The 27,962-nt window shown below is 48.9% G+C and overlaps 1 protein-coding gene across 3 annotated transcripts in view; it reads right to left on the bottom strand.

The window, feature by feature from the left end:
• Positions 1–285: 285 nt before the first annotated feature.
• Positions 286–27,962, bottom strand: part of ZNF395 (zinc finger protein 395) — a 44,734-nt gene continuing 17,057 nt past the window's right edge. For all 3 annotated transcript variants that reach the window (XM_036313171.1, XM_036313172.1, XM_036313170.1), the window contains 9 exons: positions 18,074–18,320; positions 14,559–14,791; positions 12,290–12,399; positions 8,313–8,548; positions 7,790–7,890; positions 6,515–6,794; positions 4,892–4,984; positions 3,985–4,088; positions 286–3,753 (listed from right to left, as the gene is read on the bottom strand). In XM_036313171.1, the coding sequence (XP_036169064.1) occupies positions 3,642–3,753; positions 3,985–4,088; positions 4,892–4,984; positions 6,515–6,794; positions 7,790–7,890; positions 8,313–8,548; positions 12,290–12,399; positions 14,559–14,791; positions 18,074–18,307 (1,503 nt within the window). In that variant the 5' untranslated portion in view covers positions 18,308–18,320 and the 3' untranslated portion in view covers positions 286–3,641. The remainder of the gene's footprint in view (positions 3,754–3,984; positions 4,089–4,891; positions 4,985–6,514; positions 6,795–7,789; positions 7,891–8,312; positions 8,549–12,289; positions 12,400–14,558; positions 14,792–18,073; positions 18,321–27,962) is intronic.

Below are 27,962 nucleotides of genomic sequence, written 5' to 3'. Positions count from 1 at the left end.
GATTTCCCAGTGTGTGACCTTGGGAGGGTTATTTAACCTCACTCCCTTCATCTGTAAAATGGGGATAATAATAGTAACCCCTTCATCGGGTTACTGAGGTGGCCCATAACTCTTGGCCTGGTCCCTGATCATGGTACCTACTGTTATTCTAAGCAAATCAATGTGCGTGCTCTGCCCGTAGGGTGACTGATGACTGACATGCTATCTATCCTTTGCGGGGAAGGGGGGAGTGGAGGGGGGTGGGGAGGGAGGGGAGGGACAGGCACAACATTCAATCAGACAATGTACCATTTTATGTACCATTTTATTCCTTATAAAATATATTTCATATTGTTGCTGTAAAAACATTACATTTCACATTTAAAAAAAAAAACAAAAAACTTTTTTAACAGTAAAAATAATACTTGGAAGACAGCTGGGGGAAAAGGCGCCAATAAGACAAATTCACAAATGGGATTTATCTCCCTCCCTCTCCCTCTCTGTTTGTTTTTTTTTGTTTGTTTGTTTTTGTTTTTGTTTTTGTTTTTTTTTGCCCCTGGTAAAGTCAGAACCTGGGAGGAGCAGAAAATAACAGGACAGATTTCTTCAAACAAATCAGAGTATCCACCTCCAAATTAATAATGTCCTCCAAGGACAGAAGCCATAGGTGTACCATCGCCATGTGGACATAGCTCAAAATGCTCTCTAAAACTGCAGAACTGCTTCCCCAGCCAGCTCCAACATCACATAATTGAATCCAATTACTGTACTCACTAGTCAGTCCTTGTGCTTTCCACCCGTGACCCCACTCGGCCACCGACATTCGGGACTCTCTCTGCACTGAGGAAGCCTGAGGGCAGGTTTCGTATCATTAAGGCTGGTCACGGTAGGCACCAGACTCCCAAGGTAACTCCAAGAAGTATTTTGAATAAGGGTAATGCCGGTGAAATAAAGTTTCCCAAAAATAACTGCATTTGACGATCAGTCCTGTTAGTTTCCAACGTGCACCTGTGGCATCTTACCTTCTCTCAGATTCTGCTGCCCAGGTGGGCCGGGAAGTTAGGGAGAGAGACACAGAGATGAAAAAAAACCAGGCACGATCACTGGATCGGTTCACAAACCATCCCACCCTCCGAGAAGAAACAAACGGGGTAACCCCAAGGACAGACCACATGTCAAGAACCAACACAACAGCCACGAGGTTGAGGTGCGGGAAGAGGGAGGCCAGAGGGGGCCGCCACCACCCGAAATAAGAGAGGAGCAAATGCAGACAGGGAAAGCTGCACCAAAACAAAACACCAAAAGATAAAATAAAAAATAAAACCACCTCCGTTTTTCAATGGTTTCGTCAACTTCTTCCTTCTCTCTTCCTTCTCTGCCCTGGGTACCAAAGACATGAAAAGCCTACCTCCCTTAGAGAAAACCTTTATATCCAGTTATATCTGCACAATCCAAACCGAGGGGGGAAATGAGAACAGCTTTTCTAAAGATGGGATTGAGAAGGGAAGGGGAGGGAAGGGAAGATCCTGCTGGGCAGCATCCCGCGTCTCACACACGCCCCCCCCCCCCTTCCCTCCCCGAGAAGCCCTGAAAACGCACAGCGTGGGAGGTGAGTAGAATCAGGACGAGCTTTTCATTCTCCGGGAGGCTGAAGGGACAGGAAGGAGAGCCCTGGGCCACCTCCTGCTGGCCTGGCTTTGAGCTTTACCGAGGAAGAGATTCCACATACCTTTTTTCACGAAGTTACAAAAATATACCCCATCACCACCCAAGACACCTGTGCATAACTGTCTTTCCCTCTGTCACCAAACCCGGGTCTCCATCACCTTTCACAAGCCACACCCCTGTTCTCAGGTGGGCAGGTGTCCTCACACTCCACCTGCCTCCCACAGCGAGGCATATGCACATTCCCATCACGGGAAGCGGCCAAAGGAGCTCCGGATAGCCAGGTATTTCCCCCTGGGGCAGGTTTCCTCCTGGGCTCAATGACAGCCCACGGGGAGGGGGGGGGATGCTGCTGCTCTGTCCCCAGAGTGGCTTGGTGGGGTTCCCTGAGCCCCTGACATCTAGGACATGGGTCCAAGGCAGCTGGTCAAGCAGGCCCCAGGGAATGGCCACAGTTCCTAGGAAGGAAGGCGAGGCTCTGAAACCAACAGGGGCCTTCCCTCGGGGCTCAGCTCACCCCATCTTAACCCCTGGGGGCATGGCACTAAACTCACCACATCTCTCTCCTTCTCCACAGACAAGCTTTGCTCATTAACCTCCTGAGCAATGCAGTACAGGCTCCCCTCAGTTGCTGAGGCCTCCAGAAACACCCTGGGCTAAAGCGCCAGGAGCTGGGAAGGCATCCCCTCCCCACTCCATTTCCTCAGCACTCTCTCTAACCTTCTCCATCCTGTCCTCAGGCAAGAAGGTGCTAGCAGGTACCTGGGAAGGTCACACCACACCTCCTCATCACCGGGCTGGGCCAACCAGGGTAACAAATCCAGAAGCCTCCTGCCTTGTGTCCTATCCCACTTGTCACCTAAGGGAGGGATGAGATTGCTCCCAAAGGGGCAGCTGAGCCATCAAATAATGAGACACCTGCCAACTGCTTCTCCATCGGTGGGCAAGCTGCCACTCACCTACCTACCTATGCTCTTCTCTCTCCTTCCCCACCAGCCCTGCCTGTAGCCTCGGGAGGGAAATGGGGAAATCCCTGGTGAAAGCAGAGGCAGAGAGGAACCTACCACCCAAATAAAGGGGAACTTTAATCAGATAAAGGCTTCTGAATACACCATAAAAGAAAACAAAGTGTTTTAGCAGAGAGCTTTCACAGATACGGAAACCCTCTCGCTTTTCCTCAAGGAAAGAGGAAAGAATATCAAGGTAGTGTTTGACCGCCACATGTCAAAAAGTGAATTCTGATCAGCCTTTTGGCTCAGCTATTTGGGGACAGTCTTTAAAAAACGCTGAGTCTGGGCTTTGAGAAGCAGCCGCACAGTATGTGTTGGGATGCCACCCAACGTCTGAAGGGACCCAGATTCAGAGAGTTGTCACCAGAAGGTTGTCCTTTTACTTCCATGGAAGCTGCTTGGTGAGACAAGCTCTCCATTCTCCAGGGTTCAGGTGGAGAAGGACTTGCTGCAAAAAAAAAACAAAAAACCGCCCAGATACCCCCCACTCTTCCCACTCCAATGGCAGGTCCTGCTCTCTGAGTCATCAGCCAGAAACTTTTTTTTTTTTTTTAAGAAAAGTAAATTCATCTTGCTCACAGTCCTTTCTGGGTGAGTTGAGAAAGCAAAGAATTCACCAACTCAGCAGGAAACAGAATGAGCGGTTCCTTCTTTTGATGCTTACACACTAATCCCCTGGCGAGAGGGGATGTGGGGAAGGGAGGCCCATTCATTCTTTGGTCTCTAGTTCGCTGCAGAATACCCTTGGTCAGTTTTGGCTCTCACCTCCTTGAGGGGGGGAAAAATAGGTTCGTTTCTCTTTTTAAAAAATAAAATGTGCCCACAAGGGAGGGAAAAGGGGTTTAAGTATTAAACCTTAGCCAAGAGAGCCCACACTCCCAGTGTCCACTCTTTATCGGTAGGTGTCTGCTGAGGGCTCACGGGTCCGCCTTTTGTCATCTGGCTGCCGTGGGGCCGGGAGCAGCGAGGGGGAGCCGGCCGGCCAGTTCAGTCCAGGAAGCGCTGGCAGGCCTTCTTCCAGCGGCAGGCTGTGCACCACTGGTCCCGGTGCTCAATGCCGTACACTTTGCGGCACTTCTTAGCCTCCCCGCGGGCCTTCCTGCCAAGGGAGAGTAATGAGGGCACGTCACCAGCTGGTGGTTAGCCCCGGAGAGTGGCCAGGTGTGAGGCTGAGCAAACAGGCGGTGTGTCCTCCAGCCGGGCTCACCCCACCCCGCCTGGTTCCCAGGACTGACCCTGAAGCCCAGGGTCAGTGGACTCAGAGCCCACGCTCGCAGTGGAGACAGTGGGGACGAAAGCCAGGAGGAGGCGCTGGGAGCAGAGGCCTTACCTGGTGCTGCTCTGGGCCCGGGGTGGGGACGTGACAATCAGGTGAGATTTCATGGCAGGTGGTGGCTGCTGGGGCTCGCTGAAGCTTAGCGACCTGCTCCGGACCTGGGCACAGAGAGAGGGGCCGTAAGCACAGGGCAGGCAGCCACGCCGGCAGGGCCCCTCCTTGTGCCAGGAGGGCCAGCATGCCTTTTCCGGAAGGACACTTCAGACATAGGTGAACAGGGGCCAGGTGAGGGGAGCGGGAAAGTGAGGAGCAAGCCTCTTAGTGACGCTCATGAGAGAGTAGGGGCCACAGGCAGGGGAGCTGGCCTGGCCACTTCAGGGGCTGCTCCCTCAAGACTTAGAGGCAGTCACCACAGGCGACAGCAAAGAAGGGATGGCACTGTCTCAACGCCACGTTCAGGCACCCAGGCTTCCCAGTGTGTGATCCCTTCCACCGGAGACGTGTAAGACTAGAACCCACGGTGGGCGGTGCAAGTGGCTTCCAGTGCATTTTAGTTCAGAGGCAAGCCACCTGAGCAGTGGTCCCCGGTGGCCGTGAGATTTCTGATCCGGCCTACACAGCCCCCACCAGCTCCCATCTTCTTGCTTGCCCTCCACCCTCCTCCCCTCCAGGTTCCCCACATTCTCTCCCTTCTTAACAAGCACCACAGACACTCGGGCCTACCAGGGCACTGACCCTGGCCTCGCCTCGTGATTTTCTTGGCAATACACTTGCATGACCTGGTTTCTTCTCTGCAGGCACCCCTCCTTCCACCTGCTAAGAGGGGCTGGGACCTGCTGGAGAGTGCCAGGCCGGGGGGAGATCTTCACGAAGTGTGGGTGCTGCTGAGCAGTGCAAGGAGATGGCCCCAGCACTGGGTCTGTGTGGCAGAGCCCTGGGACTCGGAGACCGGCACACTCACCGGAGTGAGGGAGGAGGCCGTGGAGGGGGCGGCAGCCCAGCTGATACTGGTGTAGATGTGTGGTGAGACAGGGATCTGAAAGGACGGCAGGGCCTGCGGGAGACAAGACAGAGTCAGTCCAGGTCCTGGCTCTCTGACTCCACCCACCATCCTGTGACATCAGGATGCACAGCAGAAGGTCTCTGGCGGGAAACCCTGGGATCCGCCAGAATGCCCTTCCCAAGAGAACCAGCAGAGTTCCCAACTCTCTGATGTTGTCTCCTTAGTCCTGGGCGCCAATCTTTTTTAGGAACCCCTCTCAGAGCCGGTGCACACACTAGCCGCATGATGTCATCATCACCCACCAAGAACATGCTATAGGCAGTTCCCCAAAGACGGCCCAAAGCCTCCTGAGCAGGGAGCGATTGCTGCAGTAAGGGTAGGGCGTCCCCAGCAACCACGTGGAATTAGCAACACTCTCCTGGATGAACGGGTTTAGGTTTGTCTATCAAAACACCAGCCACAGTCTCCAGCGGCAGCCAGGTGCCTGAAGGGCCGCCTGAAAGTTGGTCAAACATGAAATAGCTAAGTGACCACTCATTCTAATGAGGAAACCTGGCTCATTTTGTAAAGGTTTTTCTGACTGAAAGCACTGCTGTCTAATTACTAACCTGCCAATCAGCCTGGAGTCTGATAAAATCAAGCTGTGGGCACGAAAGCATTAGAATAAAAACTGGCACAAGGTAAGCTGTGCATTTACTGAACACCTACTATGTGCACAGTGAAGACCATCCTAAATGACACCCCCTCCGTGACAACTTTCCCAACCACATGGGCATCCTAGCTTGGTCCTTCCTGTACCACAACAATGTCTTGTGCCTCCAGGAAGGTACATGGACGATTATAATTAATCATAGTTACATATGCATTTCTCTCTCCAGCTAAACCGTGCATTTCTCAAGGTCAGTACAATGTCTTATTCTGTCTGGAAAGCTTACCCCACTGCTAGACACATAGTAGGGTTTTTAAAAATAGGTGCTGGGCCCTAGCCGCTGTGGCTCAGGGGATAGAGCATCGGCCTGCGGACTGAAAGGTCCCAGGTTCGAATCCGGTCAAGGGCATGTACCTTGGTTGCGGGCACATCCCCAGTAGGGGGTGTGCAGGAGGCAGCTGATCGATGTTTCTCTCTCATCTGTGTTTCTAACTCTCTATCCCTCTCCCTTCCTCTCAATAAAATATATTTTTTAAAAAATAGGTGCTGGATTGTTTGTTAATGTAACACAATTCTAGGGACTAGGGATTTGCTCTGGGAAGCCCAATTACACGACTCTATGCGCCTTTATAGCCAGCGGCGTAACATCTCCCCTGTCCAAATCCATCAACCTGGGTGCTTGCAGGTTCAATCAGATTTCTAGTAATCACACATGACAGCCACCGAGGAAGAACTCGGGAACCCCCCTCATTTATCAAATGTGACTTATTTTCCTTTCCTTCTTTGCAGAAGTTAGAGGCGACCCATTTAGCTATAGGACTCAGCCTCCGATCGGGGTGGTCAGTGGCCTGTGACCAGGCTGGTGGGTGACAGGTCAGACACGGAACATCCTCACGGTCGCAAGGCTAAGCTCCTAGTGTGCCCAGCCATACCTGGTATGCATGGTCGGCCTGAATGTGCCAGAAAGAGCCGGGAGCTGACTTGCTGAGAGCACCGGAGGGCAGGTAGGATTCCAGGCCAGGGTGCTCTGGGCCCGAGGGCTGGCCTTTGGGAGGAGGCGGTGGAAGAATGGTGAGGGGCGGGCTGGTCACACCGGGGGTGGGGGCTGAGTCGGTGGAGGGGGTGCCAGCAGCAGCAGCTTCCTCCTTCATCTGCACTTCCGTGTAGTAGAAGTCCTCCTCCCGCTTGAACTGGTCGGAGTCCACAGAGTCCCTGCGGGGGCGGGAGACACAGCGGTGGTCAGGGACAAGCTGCCTCAGTTCAAACACAGGGGAAACTGAGGCGCAAGAGGGGGTGTCTGCTCAGGGCCACCCAGCGAGTCAGGGAAGGAGCCCAAGAGGCCACACAGGAGCCTGTTCCCAACTCAACATCACAGGGGAGGACGTGCTTGCACATCAATGGGACTGTTTCTCCTGCACCTGAGGCTTCTCCTCTCTCACGGGGTGTACGAACCTCTCCTCCTGCAGGAGTCGTCTGACCCTGAGCCCTGCCACGGGTCCTGTCGGGCCCACCTCGTTGCTGTCACAGTCTCTCCTTCAGGGAAAGGGCTGTGATCCAGTCCCTCAGCCAAGAGCACCCTGACTTGGGGGCGGCCGTATCGATGGAACACCAGGTCCCCAAGGGAAAGCAGGGGTAGGCCTCGCCACGGATCTCCCCAAATCACCCTGTTTCTACCCAGAATTCTAACAGCTGGCATCCTACAGTGAGGCAAGATGACACATCCACAGACAGATGGTGCTCCCTCCCCATGAACAGATAGACCAGTGGTTCTCAACCTTCCTAATGCTGCGACCCTTTAACACAGTTTCTCAGGTTGGGGTGACCCCCAATTTCATTGTTACAAATTGAACATCATTAAAGCATAGTGATTAATCACAAAAACAATATGTAATTATACATGTGTTTTCCAATGGTCTTAGGGTACCCCTGTGAAAGGGTCGTTTGACTCCCAAAGGGGTCGCGACCCACAGGTTAAGAACCGCTGAGATAGATCGCCATTCACTGGGACAGGAGAGGGGGGTCCTTCCTTCCCAGCAAGGAACTCTCTCCAACAGGCTACTCTGCTGGGCACAGGGGCGGGCACCAGGTGGCGCTCTCCGCAAGCCATTTCCTTGGACGCATTCTGGGCTGTGGGTGCCCAGGCATCAGCAGGGTGGAGGAGACCTGAATGCTGCCCGAGGCAAACGGGCCCTGGGCCCCACACCTACCCCAGGTGGAGGGCCTTCACGTGGCGCTTGATGCCCACGATGGAGCGCAGGACTTTGCCGCAGTTTGGCCACAGGCACTTGTACATCACCTTCACCGAGTTCTAGGGGAAAGGAAGACAGGGTCATTGGGACACGTTTCTCTCCTTCATCCCCTTCCCATCCTCACCTCCTGGGGATGTCAGCCTCCTGCAAACAAAACCTAACAAAAGGCTCGCTGGGGCCAAAGAGGCTGACAGGCAGGGGCAAAGTGCCTCGGCCCAGGAGCCGGGCCTGGCGGCCGGCAGCAACACTTGGTGCTGTGGGTCAGGCCCCACCAAGACCTCAGGAGAGCAGCAGGAGAGGCAGGGACCGGCGCAGAGGCAGAAAGGAACCGGCATTGAAGAGAGCTCCTGGGAATGTCAAGAGGGAACAGCAGCAGCAGAGGAAAACGAAAGTGGGATGGAGCCTGAGAACGCCTGGGACCCGTGGGCCCACGTGGACGTCAGCCTCGCCGGCCTGAGCTCACGCTCACATCACCACGTACCTTTCTTTTACGTGGAGCTGGTTCGTCCAACAGGAAAGCGTCGGGATCAGTTTCAAATCCAGCATCGGTTTGGGGAGAACCAAAGGCGTCCCCCAGATACTTGGGGCTGGCCTGGGGGTGGGGGGGCGAGGGGGTGGAAACGCCACTGCTCGCACTCCAGTGCCCGCTGGTGGTGCTGCTGCCGCTGTCGGACACGTCGCCGCTCTCCTTCCACGGGTCGCAGGCCACACGGGAAGCTGGCAGAGGGAAGAGAGAGGACGCTCATGGGCCTGTCCCCAGACAGCGCTTCTGGCACGGCCCTGTCTGCACCGATTCCACACGGACAGCCCAGGTCAGAGGCCACGACGTTCCCGAATGGAGCCTGGGTCCTGAGTCCAATTCCTGGCTCTGGCTCTGCCTGGCTGTGCCACGTCAGGGGGGAAAAACCCAAACCTCCCCTTTCTGAGCGTCAGTAAAAATGAGGAGACATTGCACCTCATCGCAGCAATGCCCCTGGGCAGTCCTGCTCGGCTCCAGTGGCCATCTCCTGCCACGGCCACGCTGATAACCACTGACCGACAAGCACACACTGAAACTTCAACTTGTATGTTATTAACAGAAAGAGAACCGAATTAAAATGTGTTTCTCACTGCCCGCCTGGTGTGGCTCAGTGGTTGAGCATCGACCTATGAACCTGGAGGTCATGGTTCAATTCCTGGTCAGGGCACATGCCCGAGTTGTGGGCTCAATCCCCAGTGGGGGGTATGTAGGAGGTAGCCGACCAATGATTCATTCTCTGTCATCACTGATGTTTCTATCTCTCTCTCCCTTTCCCTTCCTCTCTGAAATAAAAGAAAAATATATGTGTGTGTGTGTTTACTGTGTTTCTCACTTTATATGTTTTAAAAAAAGTCAGGGGGCCTAGCCGGCATGACTCCCTGGTTGATTATCAACCTATGAACCAGAAGGTCACGGTTCGATTCCCAGTTAGGGCACATACCCAGGTTGCAAGCTCGATACCCAGTGTGGGACTTGCAGGAGGCAGCCAACCAATGATTTCCTCTCATCATTGATGTTTCTCTCTCTGTCTCTCTTCCTTCCTCTCTGAAATTAATAATTAACTATAATAAATAAATAAATAAATGGCAGGGGGAAGGGGAGGGGAAAGATTCTACTGCCTCTAGGCCTAAAAGAGTGGGTGAGAAGGTGCACAGACATGTGCCGGAGATCACTGAGTGCCTTCCCCACAACGGCGTAGGATGGAGAGGCCAAGCTAAGAGCTTGTTGACCAGGCTTTCTTGAAAAATCCCTATTGATCACTTAAACCCAGGCAAGTCCATCAAAAACTGCCTGTGGGAAGAAACCATGCAGCCAGCTCTACAGGGACATGTGGCGGCAGCCCAGGTGGCTGCTTTTACCCACTAGTAACGAGTTTAGAGAAGATAAGTCCTGAGAGTAATTCAGACCAATGACAGATGCCTGGGTGACGCCAGCAGGCCCCGAACCTGCTGCCTGCTCCCAGCAGTGCGTCCGAGAAGGAGGAAGATCACCGTGAGACGTGACACTTTCGGTTTTTAAACTGCCTGTCTTAGGGCTACTTCAGGCCCAGCCCAGACTCTTCCATCGCCCAGGCCACAAGTCCCGATTCCTTGATAGGACAGGAGAATCTGACATTCTCAGACATGGAAATAGCAAGAGAAGAGGGAAACAGTGTGGTGCCCATGTCCCCAACCACCCCAACTCCCACCACGGGCAGGCTTTCCATGGAGTCTCCTCCGTAACCTGGGTTCTGAGATCGACGGACACATCCTTTGTAGCCAGGATACAAATCCGACTGCTTTTCTCTCATCCTGCTCCATATTCCCAACTGAGCCAGACACCTGGGGTAGACACCCAGCATTCCTGCTGCATGTTGCCCATGCAGGCTCTCCTTCGTTAAGTCACACCTGCCAGCAGAAGTCCACCCACACAGCATGGGATGCTATGAGCTCTTCCCTCCATAAGTATCAACTGTTATGTCTCAAAGCTATGACTCCCTGGAAACCAAGAGTTTCTGACATAGATACATGGGGCTTCCAAAATAGGAGAGCCCTTTGGGGAAGAACTCAGGAGCCCCAACAGCCCAATAGGTCCAGGGCCCCCACACCCCCACTCAAGGAGAGAAGGGCGAAGAAGCAGAATGCTACCTCTAACACAATCAGGACTCTGGAGAAGAGCAGGTCAAACACAGGGAAACCCTACAACACAGCAACTTTCCACAGGGAGCCATGCAAATGGCTCAAACGCTGGAACTGGCAGATTGGCACACGGAGGAAAAAAAATATTTTAAAAAGCAAAAGGTTAATTTCACAAATTAATCTATACGTTGTAAGATGAACATAAATTACCCTACCTTCGACTGTGCGATTTTCTAGGGGAGGTACTAGCTAGTCTATGCATGAAAACCAAGTGCTCCTCTGCAAGAACACAGCAATGAGAGCATACAGCGAACCTCTAAGAAATATTTATAATCCCCTCCGGTCTCGACACACACATGTGCGCAGGACCACCCTAACAACGCAGACACCAAAGGGAAGAGTGGTTTCTGTGCAAACAGTATCCATGGTTAGAGCAAGGTGTGGGTGATTGTGTAGACCCCACCTTGCGGCAGAATACTTCAATATCATTCACTGCCAAGGAAGCCTTATATTTCCACTGATTTCAGTCATAAGACCAGACATATAATGGAAAAACATCTTTAATAAACTACTACATTTTGTGTCCAAAAGGGACTTCAGATGTCAGGATCGTGGCATATTATGTTAGATGTATATGTGTTGGTGTTGGGTGCGTGTGAGTGTGTGTGTGTGTGTGTGTGTGTGTGTGTGTGTGTGTGAATATTATATATGTATACTACACACACACATATACACAAAACCTGATGGGAATTGAAGTCAATGATTTTCTTTCCCTTTCTGATACTTTTCTGGATCCTCCTCCTATTGGCCAACCTCCTGGATCTCCTAAACTCGTAGAATTTCCTGAGAACTTAAAACTGACTCCTACCTCCCCGTTGTGTTTGTGTCGCTCTCGGTGCTAACAGAGCAGATGCACAACACACGCCAGGCTTCACCACAGGTGGGATCAGACACAACAACTAACGAGCAAAGTCGTCACTGATGACGGGCTTTGGGTGAAGGAAGTAGATTTGCTTCATCTCTCCTTTGAATTGACTTTGTACCTAGAAAGATGACTTAGGAGGGATACTGGTAAAGGCCACTTTCCTGCTGACTCTGTATTTTCAGTTAGGTCTCACCAATGAAGAAGTTATTCCCTGGGAGTAAGTCAGGCCAGCCCCATAGCGACTTTCCAAATGAAACATTCAGGTTCACCACCAGTCTTGCCAAACTACTAATATCCAGCAACCCTTCTTCCTCCCCCATATTACTGATGGTGTATTTTGGGGGTCGCACCAGAAGAATTTCCCTTTAATCTGTCAATTTGCTGTGAAGTCCTTCCATCGCTTTGCATGAAGCAATCAGATTTACTTTAGACTTCGGCTTGTTTATTCTAGGTCCTTGGCCGGTAGGCCCACACTGATTTACAAGGCTGACTTAGGCACTTGGAACAGGGGCGTGAATCTTCTGAGGCCACTAGGGGACCCTTTAGAAAGTTCCTGCCTTTGCGAACCAAATATTCCTCTATGGGCCTGGTTCAGGCCCCCACCAAAGTGCCTCACTCACTTACTCCCATAGAAGAACTTACTCAAGTGGCCAGTGTGGCTCAGCCCCGTGCTCATCTTCACAATGCACCAGGAAACTTCTCCCCAGAGGAGGAAACTGAGGAAAAAGAACGGAAGCATCCGACTCAGTGTCACCCAGCCAGTCTGGGACACAAGAAAGAAGGGACTCCGGAATCCTGATGCCAGGCCAGTCCTTTGGCAATTAGCTGCTCAGAGCAGAGGATGTGAGTGACGAGCCTCTGCCACACCCAGAACCCACGTGGACTCCCTTTCTCACCAGAGAAGTTGGCCTCGGCCCCAGGAGGACTCTGCACGACCGGGCTGCAGGACAGGGACGTCAGCACCATGGCGGCCATCATCTCGTCCATTTCCACCGCCTCGGACTTCCTGGATTCAAGCAGGTGAGGGCCAGAGGTTACATGCTGGCACTGCTGGTCACGTGATTATATTACCTATCTGGGCTGTCCCCTCCTCATCCCCACTCCAATCAGCCAGCGTGTACGTTAAATAAAGCATGAAGGTCTCCCCTCATTCTTCATGAAAAATACTCAGTCTGGATTACGTTTATAGTATCAGTCAACCCCAGCCTAAGGGGGTCGGTCCCCATCCCACTGCTGACACCCAGAGGCAACTCCATTCTCTCCCCTGGATTCACTTCCTAACTCTGCAGCTTAAAATAGAGAACTGTATTTTCGGGGGAAGGAAGGAGAGTCAAAGCAATGAAAGAGAGCATGGACAAAAAGAATGCCCACTAGAATTCGAAAGCACTAAAATTACCTTTCTTTCCCCATCCTAAATTTAAGAGGAAACAATTACACTAACCAATCCCTTTCCCCTCCCCCAAGAAAAATGATGAGGAATTCTGTTAGTTTCTGAATGTCAACAGAACCTAGAACATAAGCAATGAGCGAGTAAACCAGAAGCACTAAAGTAAATCTCAATGCTTTATACAGCAGAGATCTATAAAATTTTACATGCGATTTTTTTTAAAAATCCATATAAAGTTACATTACGTGGAAGTAAATTTAGAGCTGTCTATAAGTTAATGCTAAGGCATGAAAAGTTAGTCTGAAATACATTTGTAGGTAGCTCATCTATTTCAAAGGACTGTAATAATCCCTTCTTTACAATGCAGAGCCACCAAAATGTGTGACTGGGTTTGAAGTAGTTAAACAAAGGCCAGTAATATGTTAAACATACTAGCATCCCTTTGTTATACGTGATCTTTGTATTTTTATTTCCATCAGTAGAAAAACAAGTTCTTTGCCAACATTCCTCTGAATTCACAATCACAAATATTGTTGCTCTGGCCTGGTCTCAATATTCTGGGTGTACTGTCAATGGCAGTATTGCCCATAGACAAGCACAGAAAGAGGTGCAATGAGGATTAACTGTGTGCACATCCTGGATATAAGACAATCTCCATTGGCAGGTTTTCTTTTTTAATTTTAAAAGATCAATGTACAAAGAGTATGTAACAGAAACTAGGAGAGAGGTATATATATATACATATATTCCCCCTCAGGGGAAAATGGTATCATAAAATTCTAAAGCCAGATATACATTCACACAGACTGCATTCAGCATTAGTGGTTTTGAACTATGTTGAACACCTGAAACTAATACAAAATAATACTGAACATATACTGTAATTGAAAAATAAATTTTTTTTAAAATCAATGGTTTTGAATGTCTAAGCGAGGGGTCAGCAATCTATGGGCTGTGGACCAAATGTGGCCTGTCGCCTGCTTCTGTATGGCTCCCAAGCTAAGAATGGTTTTATAATTTTTTAATGGTTTTATAAATCAAAAGAAGAGTATTATTTCTTGACATGTGACACATGGAAACTAGATAAAATCGAAATCTGAGTGTCCATAAGTAAAGTTTTATTGGCGTGCAGCCGTGCCTGTGTGTTTCCTTATCTGTGGCTGCCCTCACAAGACCACAGCAGAGCAGAGTCTCCGGGACAGGGGCCGCGTGGCCCACAAAGCCCACCCTACTTACTATCTGGCCCATTCAGAACAAATTCACCGATTCCTGATCTAAGCCATTTTTTCTGTCTCTCAGCATGAAAAACTAAGACCTAATTTTAATCTAAGTATGAAGAGAGGAAAAACACCCCTTAGCCAGTGGTCGGCAAACTCATTAGTCAACAGAGCCAAATATCAACAGTACAGCAATTGAAATTTCTTTTGAGAGCCAAATTTTTTAAACTTAAACTATATAGGTAGGTACATTGTTATTAACTTAATTAGGGTACTCCTAAGGCTTAGGAAGAGCCACACTCAAGGGGCCAAAGAGCCGCATGTGGCTCTCGAGCCGCAGTTTGCCGACCACGGCCTTAGTTAAACCAAAAACATAGCAGAACAGGTACCATTCCGGGTTTTTCTAAAGGATGCCGTCTCTTCTCTCTGCGTCCCATTTGTCCAATATCTTGACAACTAGACACCTAGGACTTGCACATTCCTCCCCCATCACAAAACATGCCACAACCCCATTCCTCCCCACCCACAAGATTTTCAGAGCCACGGTTCTCCCCCACAAACCTTTTGGGGACGTCAATGTTCCTGGAGACAGGCCTGTAGGCTTGCGCCTGGGCTCCCTGCTCCGGAAGTGGCCCCTGGGGAACGGGGCCCTGCAGCTCGGCCAGCCACACCTCCTCCGCTTTGCAGCAGATCTGTAACTTCTGGTCCAGCAGCCAGACCGTCACCTTGTCCTCTGCCCAACTGTGCTGCTCCACCAGTGCCGTGCACTCCTGCCCCCCGTACCACACATACACCTGGTGGGAGAGAAAAGCAGCAACCGGGGTCAGCACTTAGTAGTTCTTACCCCAAAGGCCCCAAGTCCTGGGATCCGCCTGAACCAACCAAAGTCCCCGACTTGGCTGTAATTTAAGCAAGATGCTGCCAGGTATCCGCTTCCCACCTGAGCCCCCAGTGGACTGGTTCTTCCCAAAGCAGATCCTTATAAACTTTCTACCCCAGCGGTTCCCAACATGGGGCACACGCCCCACAGGGGCGAATGTGATTTTTAAGGGGGACCATTCGAGAAGGAGTCATTAACAGTGAATTTTTTGCATGTCTTAGGGTTCTAGGGGCCTCATATACATCATATAAATATATATTGTTACCTATTTATGCATTGCAGTTCTCTATTATGTTTTGAAATTTTATTTGCTATTTTATCATATCACTTCATATTATTATTATTTTTTTAACAATTTCTTAGTGATTTCTTCCTCGGTACTACAACTGTCCTTTTGTTCTTTCATTTTTCTCTTTCATGGATGTCATGTTCTTTGGAAGCTTGTTTAGACCAAGTTAATGGCCTTTTAGGCTTCCTCCATGTGAATAGTTCACTATTTGAATAATAAGAATTATATGTCATAGGGGCGGGGGGAGGGGTTTTACAGGTGCTTAGGTGGAGCATGGCCAAAAAAAGGTTGGCAACAACTGCTCTATATGGAGAAAGTGAACATGTCAGTTTCTGAGATTTTTTTCTTCTGAACTTACAATCTGTATTCATTGAAACTTAAGTTATCATCTTTTTTTTTTTATTAGTTAAGGTATTACAAATGTGTCCTCATCCCCCCATTAACCCCCAACCTCCCCCCACACAAACTCATGCTCCCATCCCCCTGTTGTCCATGTCCATTGGTTTGGCTTATATACATGTATACAAGTCCTTCGGTTGATCTCTTCCCCTTACCCCCGCCCTCCCCTACTTTCCTTCTGGGGATTGATAGCCTGATCGCTGTTTCTCAGTCTTTGGGTCTGTCCCTTTTCATCAGTCTATGTTGTTCTCTATAATCCACAAATGAGTGAGATCATGTGGTATTTATCTTTCTCTGACTGGCTTATTTCACTTAGCATAATGCTCTCCAGTTCCATCCATGCTGTTGCAAAAGGCAAGAGTTCCTTTTTTTTACCGCAGCATAGTATTCCATTGTGTATATGTACCACAGTTTTCTAATCCACTCATCTGCTGAAGGGCACTTAGGCTGTTTCCAAATCTTAGCTATGGTGAATTGTGCTGCTATGAACATAGGGGTGCATATATCCTTTCTGATTGGAGTTTCTGGTTTCTTGGGATATATTCCTAGTAGTGGGATCACTGGGTCAAATGGGAGTTCCATTTTTAGTCTTCTGAGGTAGCTCCATACTGTTCTCCACAGTGGCTGCACCAGTCTGCATTCCCACCAGCAGTGCAGAAGGGTTCCTTTTTCTCCACATCCTCTCCAACACTTGTTGTTTGTTGATTTGTTGATGATAGCCATTCTGACAGGTGTGAGATGATAACACATTGTCGTTTTGATTTGCATCTCTCGTATAATTAGTGACTTTGAGCAGGTTTTCATATGTCTTTCGGCCTTCTGTATGTCCTCTTTCGAAAAGTGTCTATCTAGGTCCGTTGCCCATTTTTTTTATTGGATTGTTTATCTTCCTTTTGTTAAGTTTCATGAGATCCCTGTAAATGTTGGAAATTAAACCCTTATTGGTGGTATCATTGGCAAATATGTTCTCCCATGTAGTGGGTCTTCTTATTGTTTTGTTGATGGTTTCCTTTGCTGTGCAAAAGCTTTTTATTTTGATGTAGTCCCATTTGTTTATTTTCTCTTTAGTTTCCATTGCCCTAGGAGCATTATCAGAGAAGAAATTTCTTCGGCATATGTTTGCGATTTCGCTGCCTGTGGATTCCTCTAGTATTTTTATGGTTTCCCGTCTTACGTTTAAGTCTTTTATCCATTTTGAGTTTATTTTTGTGTATGGTGTGAGTTGGTGATCTAGTTTCATCCTTTTGCATGTATCTGTCCAATTTTCCCAACACCATTTATTGAAAAGACTGTCTTGACTCCATTGTATGCTCTTGCCTCCTTTGTCGAATATTAATTAAAGTTATCATCTTAAAAAAAACAGTTTTCTGTAAGCCTTGTGGCAACCAGAAAAAAAAAACCTCTAGTTCAGCAGTCGCCAACCGGTGGTACACGGACCACTGGTCCGTGAGGTCTGAAATGTTGGCAACTGCTGCTCTAGATGATACACAAAAAATTAAAAAGAATCAAAGCATGACTCTGAAAAAAAATCAACAAACCACAGAGGAAGACAGCAAAAGAGGAAGAAAGAACAAAGGAACTACAAAACAGTCAGAATATAATAAAGAAAGTAACAACGGTAAGTCCTTACCTACCAATCATTACTTTAAATGTAAATGAGTTAAATTCTCCAATGAGTTAAATTCCAATCAAATGAATTTGGAATCCGCGTCCACCCTCCGGAATTCTTGCCCTGCATTGCCTCCAAAGTCCTATAGATCTGCTGGTTCACAACTATTGCCTTGAATTACTCACCTTGCATTTTGCCCTTCAGGGGCTTCTAGCCTACCTAGGGACAAGATGGTAGGGATGGAGAGGTAGCCTGTCCTCTCTCAAGGGCTGCCGAGCATTTGGGGAAGCGAGCTGTGGGAAACAGAAGCCTCAGCAGGGAGACAAGAGGTAGAGTCGACTTATGGACCCTGGAGAAGGCAATGAAAGAGAAGCCCACACACCTGGATCTAGAGATACTACCAGGTACAGGCCCTGACACAAGGGGAGAAACACTGGAAAAGAAAGACCAAATAGTATTCTGACTAAACGAACACCTTCCTCTCTTAAAAACTTGTAAAGGTAATTCGAAGACACAACCTTATCTGTCTCTCATAAGCCTGAGATTCTTCCCTTTGTTTTGTTAAGTTGCAAACCAAGACAAGTTAAGAAAAAACTGGGCTGTGGCCATGCTTGAAACTGAGGTTTTGAGTAGGTCTAAGCCCAGAAAATCAGATGTCAGGTCTCACCAGCCTTTTCTCCAGGCAGCACTGTCAGTCAGGGAGCAGTCCTGGGTCCGCTGCTGACAACTCATTCTCTCGAGAAGCCTGCTGCCCACAGGCCCACAGGGCTGCAAGCTAAAGGTCCGTACGCACGCAGAACGATGCCCAGGGAGTTCCCACCTGTCACTCGGGGCACCACTGGCCTGCTGGCCACAAGCCTGGGAAGGTCGGGCACCTGTCCACTCAGGCACCATCCTACCTTTTGCCCAGGTTGAAAGGCCATCTGCTGGAGGCCTGAGGTGCTGGGAGCCTTGAGGACTTCCTTGGGCTGCTCCTGACAGGACGTGTCCTTGGAGGTGAAGAAGGGCTGGGGAGTCACCCCCTCCAGCAGCTCCGCCTGCGGCTCCGAAGGTGGGGCAGCCCCGGGCGGCCCCAACACCCGGGCTCCCAGGAGGGACCGTTTCCCGAGGCGCCGGGACAGCACACTGGCCATGCTGCTCTCTTTCCTGGGGAGGCAGAGGGGACACAGAACCTTTTAGCCATCACCTGGAGGAATCGGGAAGCTTCAGTCAGCGCCCTCCCTACACAGAGCAGCAGTGTCAGTGCCTATTAAAATGGATGAAACGTTTGATAGTAACTTTTGCAATATTTTTCTTTTTACAGAAGTAATACCCATTTCTCATAGGACATTTAGAAAATACTGATAAGTGTGTGTGTGCGCACACACACACACACACACACACTCAAGAAGCTGCCTCCCAGAGACACCTGCTTTCACTATATAGCATCCCATGCTTTTACTTCTACAAAAACGGGACCATGGCTCGGTAAACTACATTTTCACTTAGTAGCTTGTATAGATTTAACTGCATCAGTCAATGTTATTTGATAAAAACCCTTTTAGGAACCACAGAGTATCTTCCTAGGCAGAGGCATCGCTGTTAATTTAACAAGCCCTTTATTATGATACCTGGCGGCGGTAGCCAGTGTTGTGCTGTTTGACCTGCTCTGCCCACAGGCAGCATCCTGAGCTCAGCCTCAGCACACACACACACACACACACACACACACACACACACACACACACCAGGTCAGGTTCTGATATCTGATACAGTCACGCACCGCTTAACGACAAGGATACGTTCTGCAAACATCAGCGTGCACATACACAAACCTAGATGGTATACCCAGTGGTCGGCAAACTGCGGCTCGCAAGCCACATGCAGCTCTTTGGCCCCTTGAGTGTGGCTCTTCCACAAAATACCACGTGCGGGCACGCACGTACAGTGCGATTGAAACTTCGTGGCCCATGCGCAGAAGTCAGTATTTTGTGGAAGAGCCACACTCAAGGGGCCAAAGAGCCGCATGTGGCTCGCGAGCCGCAGTTCGCCGGCCACTGCCCTAGAATGATGTTATAAATATCCAAATGGCCCTTGGCAGAAAAAGGGTTCCCCATCCCTGCTGTAGAAGCTCTTCGCAACTTGCCAAGTGTGACAGAAAAGGGGGTTTTACAAGTCTTTGACTCAGAGCTTCTAGGGCTGGAAGCAGAGAGCATAGTATCTCCAGCAGGAATTCCCCAGAAAGGAGAGAAAAGGTAAGAACAAGGTCAGAGTCCCAGCACCCTAAGGAGCTCCGGTTCAGCTGTCTGGTGACTTCACAGCCGGTAACAACACTATGGCGGAAAGCTTTATTATAATGAAAAGGGAGAAGAATGTGAGAAGTAAATTTTTGGCCAAAAAAATGTACATCCAACTAACTCGGTTTTTACAGCCCACTCACCTCCCTTCATCCTTGAAGCCTCAAGCCAGAAACAAGAATCTCTAACTCGTCCTAACTGGTTTGGTTCAGTGGATAGAGCATCAGCCTGCAGACTGAAAGGTCCCAGGTTCGATTCCGGTCAAGGGCATGTACCTTGGTTGCAGGCATATCCTTAGTAGGAGGTGTGCAGGAGGCAGCTGATCGATGTTTCTAACTCTCTATCCCTCTCCCTTCCTCTCTGTAAAAAATCAATAAAATATATTTTAAAAAGAAAAAGAAAAAAAGAACCTCTGACTCTCCATTTAATTCCGTGGACCAACAGCTAGAGGTGAGGCCGCAGTACCGCTGAGAGACATCAGAGGGCAGCATCCATCCAGAAAAAGAAACCTTTTCTAGACCCAAAAACCAGTAGCCACCCCCACTTTCCACAACAGGAAGTTTGAGGTTTCTACCTCTGAAAATTAAGAAAAAGTCCCATTTCCAAAATTCCTGGGCTTCCAGTCTCCAGATGGAGCCTGAAATATTCGGCTAACAGACTGACGATGTTTTTATCAGCCTTCTTTTCTTTTTTGTTCATGTAAAAAATACTTTTTTATTTGGTTTGTGAACTGACACCTTCCACTGCCTGCGGGATTTGCAGAGCTGGTGAACCTGCCCGCTTCTGGTTGGTTCCCGCGTCTGTTTGCTCTCTTCTCTGGCCTTTCTCCAAATTCCACACTGAAATGTGCTTTATTTTATTCGCTGATCATATGCCCACATCTTAATTTTTAAAAGCAGAAGAGAAAGAAGGAAGAGAAACTGCCTTTGTCGAGTGCCTCCTAGGCACTAGCTTTCACAAATTGTATCTAATTTAATCCTCAGAACAATCTGAGATAAACATAATGGCCTTTTATTTCTGAGGGGGAGACTGAGCCATAGAGAGCATAGAGTGCTGAGGCTACACAGCTAGGAGCCAGCAGAAGGGGGTTCGGGAGGTTTGAGGGGTGCTGCACCCATGCTACCTGGGGTCAAAGGTCATAATCCTGCCATTATCCCAGGAGGTGTGGGATCTCTCAAAATAAAACACTCCATTAAGTTGCTTTTTTTTTTTTTTTTTTTTAATATATTTTATTGATTTTTTACAGAGAGGAAGGGAGAGAGATGAGAGTTAGAAACATCGATGGGAGAGAAACATCGATCAGCCGCCTCCCGCACATCTCCCACGGGGGATGTGCCCGCAACCCAGGTACATGCCCTTGACCGGAATCGAACCTGGGACCCCTCAGTCTGCAGACTGACGCTCTATCCACTGAGCCAAACTGGTTTCGGCTATTAAGTTGCTTTTTACCTACATGTATTTTTCCCGCCTTTGTCAGTGACCCTTAATAGAAAAAAAGAAAAGAAGAAAAAAAAAAAAAAAACCCTCTGATCCTGCAAGCCTCTACTTCAGTTTCTTTGTACAATTTCTTTCCTTGAGAAATCTCTTCACTGGCGTCTTAGCCTCTTACCTACAAAACAGAGGTCAATGCTTTCGTCTGACCTTGTTAAGCAGTCCAAGTCACTGTTAATCATTTAGCGGTTTGGGGAGACCTTTATACACATACTGCCTGCCCTCTGAGAGGGAGCAGAGAAATTACGCAATCGGTCTCAAAAGATTGTAGCCAGGTTTACACGAGTGACTGGCAGCACGAACGTGAAAAATACGAATCTAGACTAAACGTAGGCTGGGCAGCATCGCCAGGCGGGATGCACTGCCTCTCCTGTGTTTCTCAGCGCACTCTCTATATTATGGGCAAAGCTCTACAGATAACAGAGCCCTTCGAGGGCTCAGAAGTGGATGAGGGCACCTACGGAGGTCAGCCGGGCAGCAGGGTGGAGGCGCCAGGTTAACTCTGGACCTTCGAGTGACTTTTCAGGCTCACCTGTTACTTTATACCTGGGATTAAGGGTCCCACCTTCCCTCCTAGCACACGTCTATCAATCTAACTGGAGACTTCTTCAAATCTCTCTTCCCTGATCGCTGCTTCTATTCATTCCCCTATGGGTTTCTTTCTCGGGAGTAATCCAAGGTCCTTACAAACCAGCCATGCCCTAATTTGCCATGTGATCTGGTACAGCCAAGAGAAATCAAGAAACATCCTTTAAAGCAGCGGTTCTCAACCTGTGGGTCGCAACCCCTTTGGGGGTCGAACGAACCTTTCACAGGGGTCGCCTAAATACATCCTGCGTATCAGATATTTACATTACGATTCATAACAGTAGCAACATTATAGTTATGAAGTAGCAACGAAAATAATTTTATGGTTGGGGGTCACCACAACATGAGGAACTGTATTAAAGGGTCGCAGCATTAGGAAGGTTGAAAACCACTGCTTTAAAGGATAACAATACCAATGTTTCGACATGTAGCCAAATCTCACTTTCTGATGTTACATTCCTGAGGTACGGAATTCCTTGATTGGAGCAAACTGGTGCTAAAAAGGACGTCCCGCTGGTGTACAGTCTTAAGGGGATCCTGGGGCCTCTGTGCTTCTCACCCCTTCCGTTGTCACAAATAGGAGGGGTGAGCTAACTAGAATACATATTTTGGTCAATGTCCAAAAGGGGTTAGCCCTTTCCAGGATCAGAAAACATACTCTGATGTGCCAGTGGCCCTTAAATGAGGACATCTGCCCTCAGTTAAATCACTGGATCAGACAGGAGAGGAAAACAAGCCTTCTCTGTGGTTCTGAGTTGCAAATTGCTATTTGACATGTAACTGTTGCCGGACAACCACATGTCTCGGGCCTCTCCCGCACAATGGTTGTTCTCTCCTACCTAGGGACACTGCACCAAGCCAGGACATCACCCAGTAGCACTTCTAGGACACAGGTCATAAGTCAAAATGATTCATTACATCACTAATAATTTGGGTTTGTTTTCTTTTTTCTTTTTTAGTTATGGAGAGTTAAGTTTGGAGTAAGACTCTCGTTTGCTAAATCCTGGGTGTCTGCTACAAGCTCTCGAATGAACAATTAATTTATGAATCAAGGTGAGGGACAGCAACCCGTTGCCAAGTTTCAGGTTCTCTACTGAACCTCTGCTTTCTAATTCATGATCTCCACTGGGTAACCACTGCACAGAATGCCAGTTGGAGTTTTTAGTTCTTTGGCTAATATTTTGCATCAGATCCTTAAACTTTTATCAGAGAGGTGCTCAGTTTTTCCTTTAAAATCTGTCAAGTTTTGCCCAGCCGGTGTGGCTCAGGGGTTGAGCTTCGACCTATGAACTAGCAGGTCATGATTCAACCCCCAGACAAGGCACATGCCCGGGTTGTGGGCTCCATCCTCAGTAGGCGGCGTGCAGTAGGCAGCCGATCATTGATTCTCTCTCATCATTGATGTTTCTATCTCCCTCTGCCTGATTCCATTTATGAAACCAATAAATATATATTTTTTAAGAAAATCTGTAAAGTTTTAACCAAAAACTTTTTCCAGTGTGATGTTCTAAGTCAGCCGTGGGCAAACTACAGCCCGCGGGCGGGATCCGGCCCGTTTGAAATGAATAAAACTAAAAAAAAAAAAAGACCGTACCCTTTTATGTAATGATGTTTACTTTGAATTTATATTAGTTCACACAAACACTCCATCCATGCTTTTGTTCCGGCCCTCCGGTCCAGTTTAAGAACCCAGTGTGGCCCTCGAGTCAAAAAGTTTGCCCACCCCTGTAATCTAAGCTCATTCAAAGGTTAAAATGTAGCAATAAACATCTCTTCTTTTACAACACAACTCAATGGAGATCAGGATTCCCAAATATTTTCCAGCACCTCTTAGCCAGGGGCCATCTCTGAGAGATGCAAGTGCATGTGCAGCGTATTTACAACATATGCAGATATGTCTAAGGGCCTCTAAGAGTGCAGGTCACCGTCTGAACTTGGCAGAAGCAAGGTGTCATACCCCGGCATCACCACCCAAATGCCGCCTGGTGGTTCTCAAGTCTTTTTTTTTCCTGGACTGCCTTCTTCAGAAAAAGTGAAAAAATACTCACTTCACTGAGCATATACTGACCTTTTCTTCCCAGAGGACGCTCTGCCCAGCCTGGCTTTGGCTAGAAAACCCTCCAAGAGTAGCCAAGGGTATGAGCCAAAACTTTTATATCTCTCAAGTTATGTAACAGTCCCTGTTATACCATTTTTATTTTTTGAAATACATTTTTATTAGTTTCGGAGAGGGCGGGAGAGGGCGGGAGAGATAGAAACATCAATGATGGAAGACAATCATTGATCGGCTACCTCCTGCAGGCCTCACACTGGGGATTGAACCCACAACCCAGGCATGTGCCCCGAACGGGAATCGAACTGTAACCTCCTGGTTCATAGGTCGATGCGCAACCACTGAGCCACACCATTTCTAAAATGTGTGGTGTGCATTTTAGATTTTCACAATACAAGCTTAAGGTACACAGCACTGAGCATGTTAGTGACTGATTCAATACCAACATTTCTAAAGCAGCTATTCAGAGAACGACCATTTGGATTTTTAGAGCATTTAAATTCTTGTCTTTCTGAAGGCTTTTAAAAACTGGATTACACTGGTCAATGTGTAAGAGCTTAGACTACCCATAAAATTAAAGTGATAGGCTATATCAGGATGGACGGGAATCTTACAGGTTGCCCCCTCTCCCATTTAGAGGCTGGAATCCTGGCCCCAGCATCCCCTCTAAGTGAGCACCCAGCCTTCCTGTTGCTGTGAGGAACAGATGGGACAGGATCATGGAAGGAAGAAATAAGGGGCCCAAAGAGCAGTGCTATTTTCCTGTTCCGGCAGATGGGCTGTAGAAATAGGTCATCGATTGGTGACACCGAATTTTCTCCAGCAAATAATGAACAACCCCGATCAACAAATACTTTTGTTGGTTCGACCACCCAACAGTCTTCAATCAAGTGAAAGAGACGGCTCTGTTTGCACTGCCGGCAGGACGAGCGTGTGTTTCACAGCTCTGCCCAGGAACCAGCACACTTCCCCTTCCTTCACACCTCGCTCCCCATCGGCTTCCAAACCACCAGGGCCACGCGCGGCTCTCTGTTCCGCGCTCTGTCATGCATACATGAGTCTGCACTACATACGACTATTCTTAGCACAGGGCCCGGTGCATCGCTGGGGCTTAGGAAACTGTTTCTAACAGAACTAATGGGACTGTCTCTTCCTCACTGCAAGCCCGTTGAGGGCAGAGGCCACATCTTGCTCATCTCATCAGATGTATGATGTTAAGGAGCTGATATTCCAGAGAGCCCCAGATTCAAAAAAGAATGAGCTCTAAGAAGTCATCCTTGCTGCTTGCCCTAAAACGAAGACAGGTATCAAAAGCAAGGGGAGAGTTTTAGTGTTTCAACCCAGTACTAAGACAAGAGTGGTGCCTTAAAAGCAAGTTGGGAATCCTAAATAAGGAAGCAGGCACAGGTAACACCAAGCTCACAGGCGTGTGTTGTGGGAGGCAGAGGGGTTTCCGGCACTGCTCTGTACATGCACGGGGGGAGAGGGAGTGCATATGCCCTGTGTACGTGTGGGTACGTGCGTGCATGGTGGTCAAACCTGATTTACACTGTGCTAAAACTATGTGAGCGTTCCAGAAGGGAGGGAGAGGGGCGGGGAAGGGGGCGGATGATTGCTGACTCGGCATTTTACCCAGAGGCTGCAGCAAGGAGGGAGCCAGGAGCTGAGTATCCCTGGGAACACAAGCCTCAAAGAATTAACAATTTTCTTGGGCAGTTTTCAGCGTAAGCTTAGAAGAGACCCTCGCATTAACTCAAACCTCCCATGAGTAAATGCTTGAATGGCACTGGGGTTTACACCCATTATAATGCACACATTGGGGACCTTTCCTGTTTGCCCTGACCTCTCAGCAACTCAAGAAAATGTGGATGGACAGTTTAATCTCCATGTTACAGCTCAGAAAACCGGTGTTCCTCGAGGAGGTCACCTGTTTGCTGAAGCTGGCAAGCACTGGCCCTGGCCGCTCTCCTGGCTGCTCCCTGGGCCTGTTCCCTCTTCCCCACAAGTGGAGACCCAGCAGCAGGGCAGGGGCTCTGGACCGGGGTGCAGGGTCCAGGGCTCTGGAGGCACGGCCCTGACACCTTGGCATTGCCTTATCTGACCTTCACAACACTGCAAGGAAGAAATGTTTCCTCGAGGTAGTGATAGGAAAGCAAAGCAAACGCTGGCAACAAAGAACTCTCCTAAAAATATAAAACGTGGAGAGAAGAATTTTAAAAGCCAAACAATCTTCCGTGGCTGAGTGGTTGAGCGTCGACCTGTGAACCAGGAGGTCACAATTCGATTCCCAGTCAGGGCACATGCCCGGGTTTCGGGCTCAATCCCAGTGTGGGGCGTGCAGGAGGCAGCCGATCCATGATTCTCTCACCACTGATGTTTCTATCTCTCTCTCCTTCTCCCTTCCTCTCTGAAATCAATAGAAATATATTTAAAATAATAACAATGATAATAATAAAAGCCTAATAATAATATATTTAAAATAATAATGATGATAATAATAAAAGCCTAATAATCCAGGAGCCCATTAGCCTAAAGCCCTGAGTGGCACATGTGCCAAAAAGGGAAGACTTTGTGGCCACGATGCCCAAGGGGCCAGTCTTAAGACACAAGGAAAAGGCTTCCTATGTCCTCACTCCTTTGAGAAGGCAGAGAAATGCAGACTCGGGTTCCTATACTCCTTTCATTTAAGTGGTTAAAACAGAGAAAGTATTTGGAACTCAACAGTCCTTTGCGTGAATAATGGCATTCCCCGATGGCACTGAATAAACAGACACTGGGGCTTGTAAGGGGCGGATGGAGGGAGAGGGGTGAGAACCACCTGGTGACTTGCCTGGCTGGAGTCAACAGGTAATAACAAGACAGCGACACAGAGCGGCAGGTACTCCAGAAAGAGGTCACCTGGTCTGAGAGACAGGCCACGAGGGTGAGATCCAAAAGTAAAAATGAGAAACCACACTCGTGCAGAAAAGATCGGTCAACGAGAGACAGCTGGCCAGCAAACACAAGCAGGTAAGGGAAGGGCCCAGAGGCGCCCAGAGACCCCTCAGGAATCCCAGCCTTGCCTGGGAGCCTCCGTCCCACATAAGTGGATAGTAAATAAGCTGTAATCTTGGAAATCATCAGGCACAAGATAAGAAGCATGTGTGGCTGGGATGACATTTGAAAACCTGAAAGAAGAGCTGGGAACCAGAATTTGTTCCAAGACCAGGATGATGGGTGGGCCAATGGGAGGAGATCTGCCTGGCCAGAAGGGAAGTCACCAGGCTTTTGCAGATCAACATTTAACCCACCTTTCCCCTTTATTCCCACTCCCCGATTAACTGTACACGTTTTCCATTTCCATGGCGGGGGGGGGGGGGGGGGGGGGGCTCCTCACTCCGTCACCATCTCCTGGAGTCGACAGGTAATGAAAAGACAGAGACACAGAGCGGCAGGTACTCAAGGAAGACGTCACCTGGTCTGAGACGTCTCCTACAATCGGAGCATTCTCCCCAGGACCAAAGGGAATGCCTCCCACCCCCCAGGAGTGCCGGGGCTAAGAGGAAAGAGGCTGGAAGGCACTGAAGTACTAAAACCGGCCCCTCAGAATGACACCCAGCCTGTGCGGGAGAAGTGAAGCCCAGACCCCCTGAGGGAGCATCTCCAGGGAAAGAACAGAGCAGCCAGGCACCTCCCCCTGTGTGACCCCAACAGTCAGCCACCCTCCCAGAGCCTCCACGTCCCACCCCCACCTGTGAAAAATGAGAAGAGTGCCCAGCATCTGGAAGGAAAGCACGCTATGTCCCTCCCCGCCCACCTGTCTTAGGTGGAGATCTAGGGAGCTAAGTCACACTACGGGCCACTCTGGCTGCTCGGTAGCCACTGTCAGGCTGGCGTCTGGGAATTGAGGTTGTAAAAGGACATGTGACCAGAACCAGTAATACAACAACTGATTCTAAAGGAAACCAAGATGTTGACCATGGGTGAGCCACTCATTAATTAAAACCACAGCAAAACTGATTTGCAGCAAGATAAGGGAACCGAGAAACTCAACGCATTCCATGGAGGGGCCTGCTGGCCACGACGAACCAATCCCGGGGGTTCAGGGCTGAGCGTGTGCAACACCAAGCCCAGAGCCAGGACCTGCCGCCCGTCTCCCACATGACCTAGCTCAGTGATGGCGAACCTATGGCACACGTGTCAGAGGTGACACGCAAACTCATTTTTGGGGTTGATTTTTCTTTGTTAAATGGCATTTAAATATAGAAAATAAATATCAAAAATATAAGTCTTAGTTTTACTATGGTTGCAAATATCAAAAAATTCCTGTATGTGACACGGCACCAGAGTTAGGGTTTTTCAAAATGCTGACACGCCGAGCTCAAAAGGTTCGCCATCACT

This window comes from Myotis myotis, unplaced genomic scaffold (genome assembly GCF_014108235.1).
Source record: "Myotis myotis isolate mMyoMyo1 unplaced genomic scaffold, mMyoMyo1.p scaffold_m19_p_6, whole genome shotgun sequence".
Classification (NCBI taxonomy): domain Eukaryota; kingdom Metazoa; phylum Chordata; class Mammalia; order Chiroptera; family Vespertilionidae; genus Myotis; species Myotis myotis.
The sequence above is the reverse complement of the archived record's forward strand: the minus strand, read 5'-3'. Positions and strand labels throughout refer to the sequence as shown.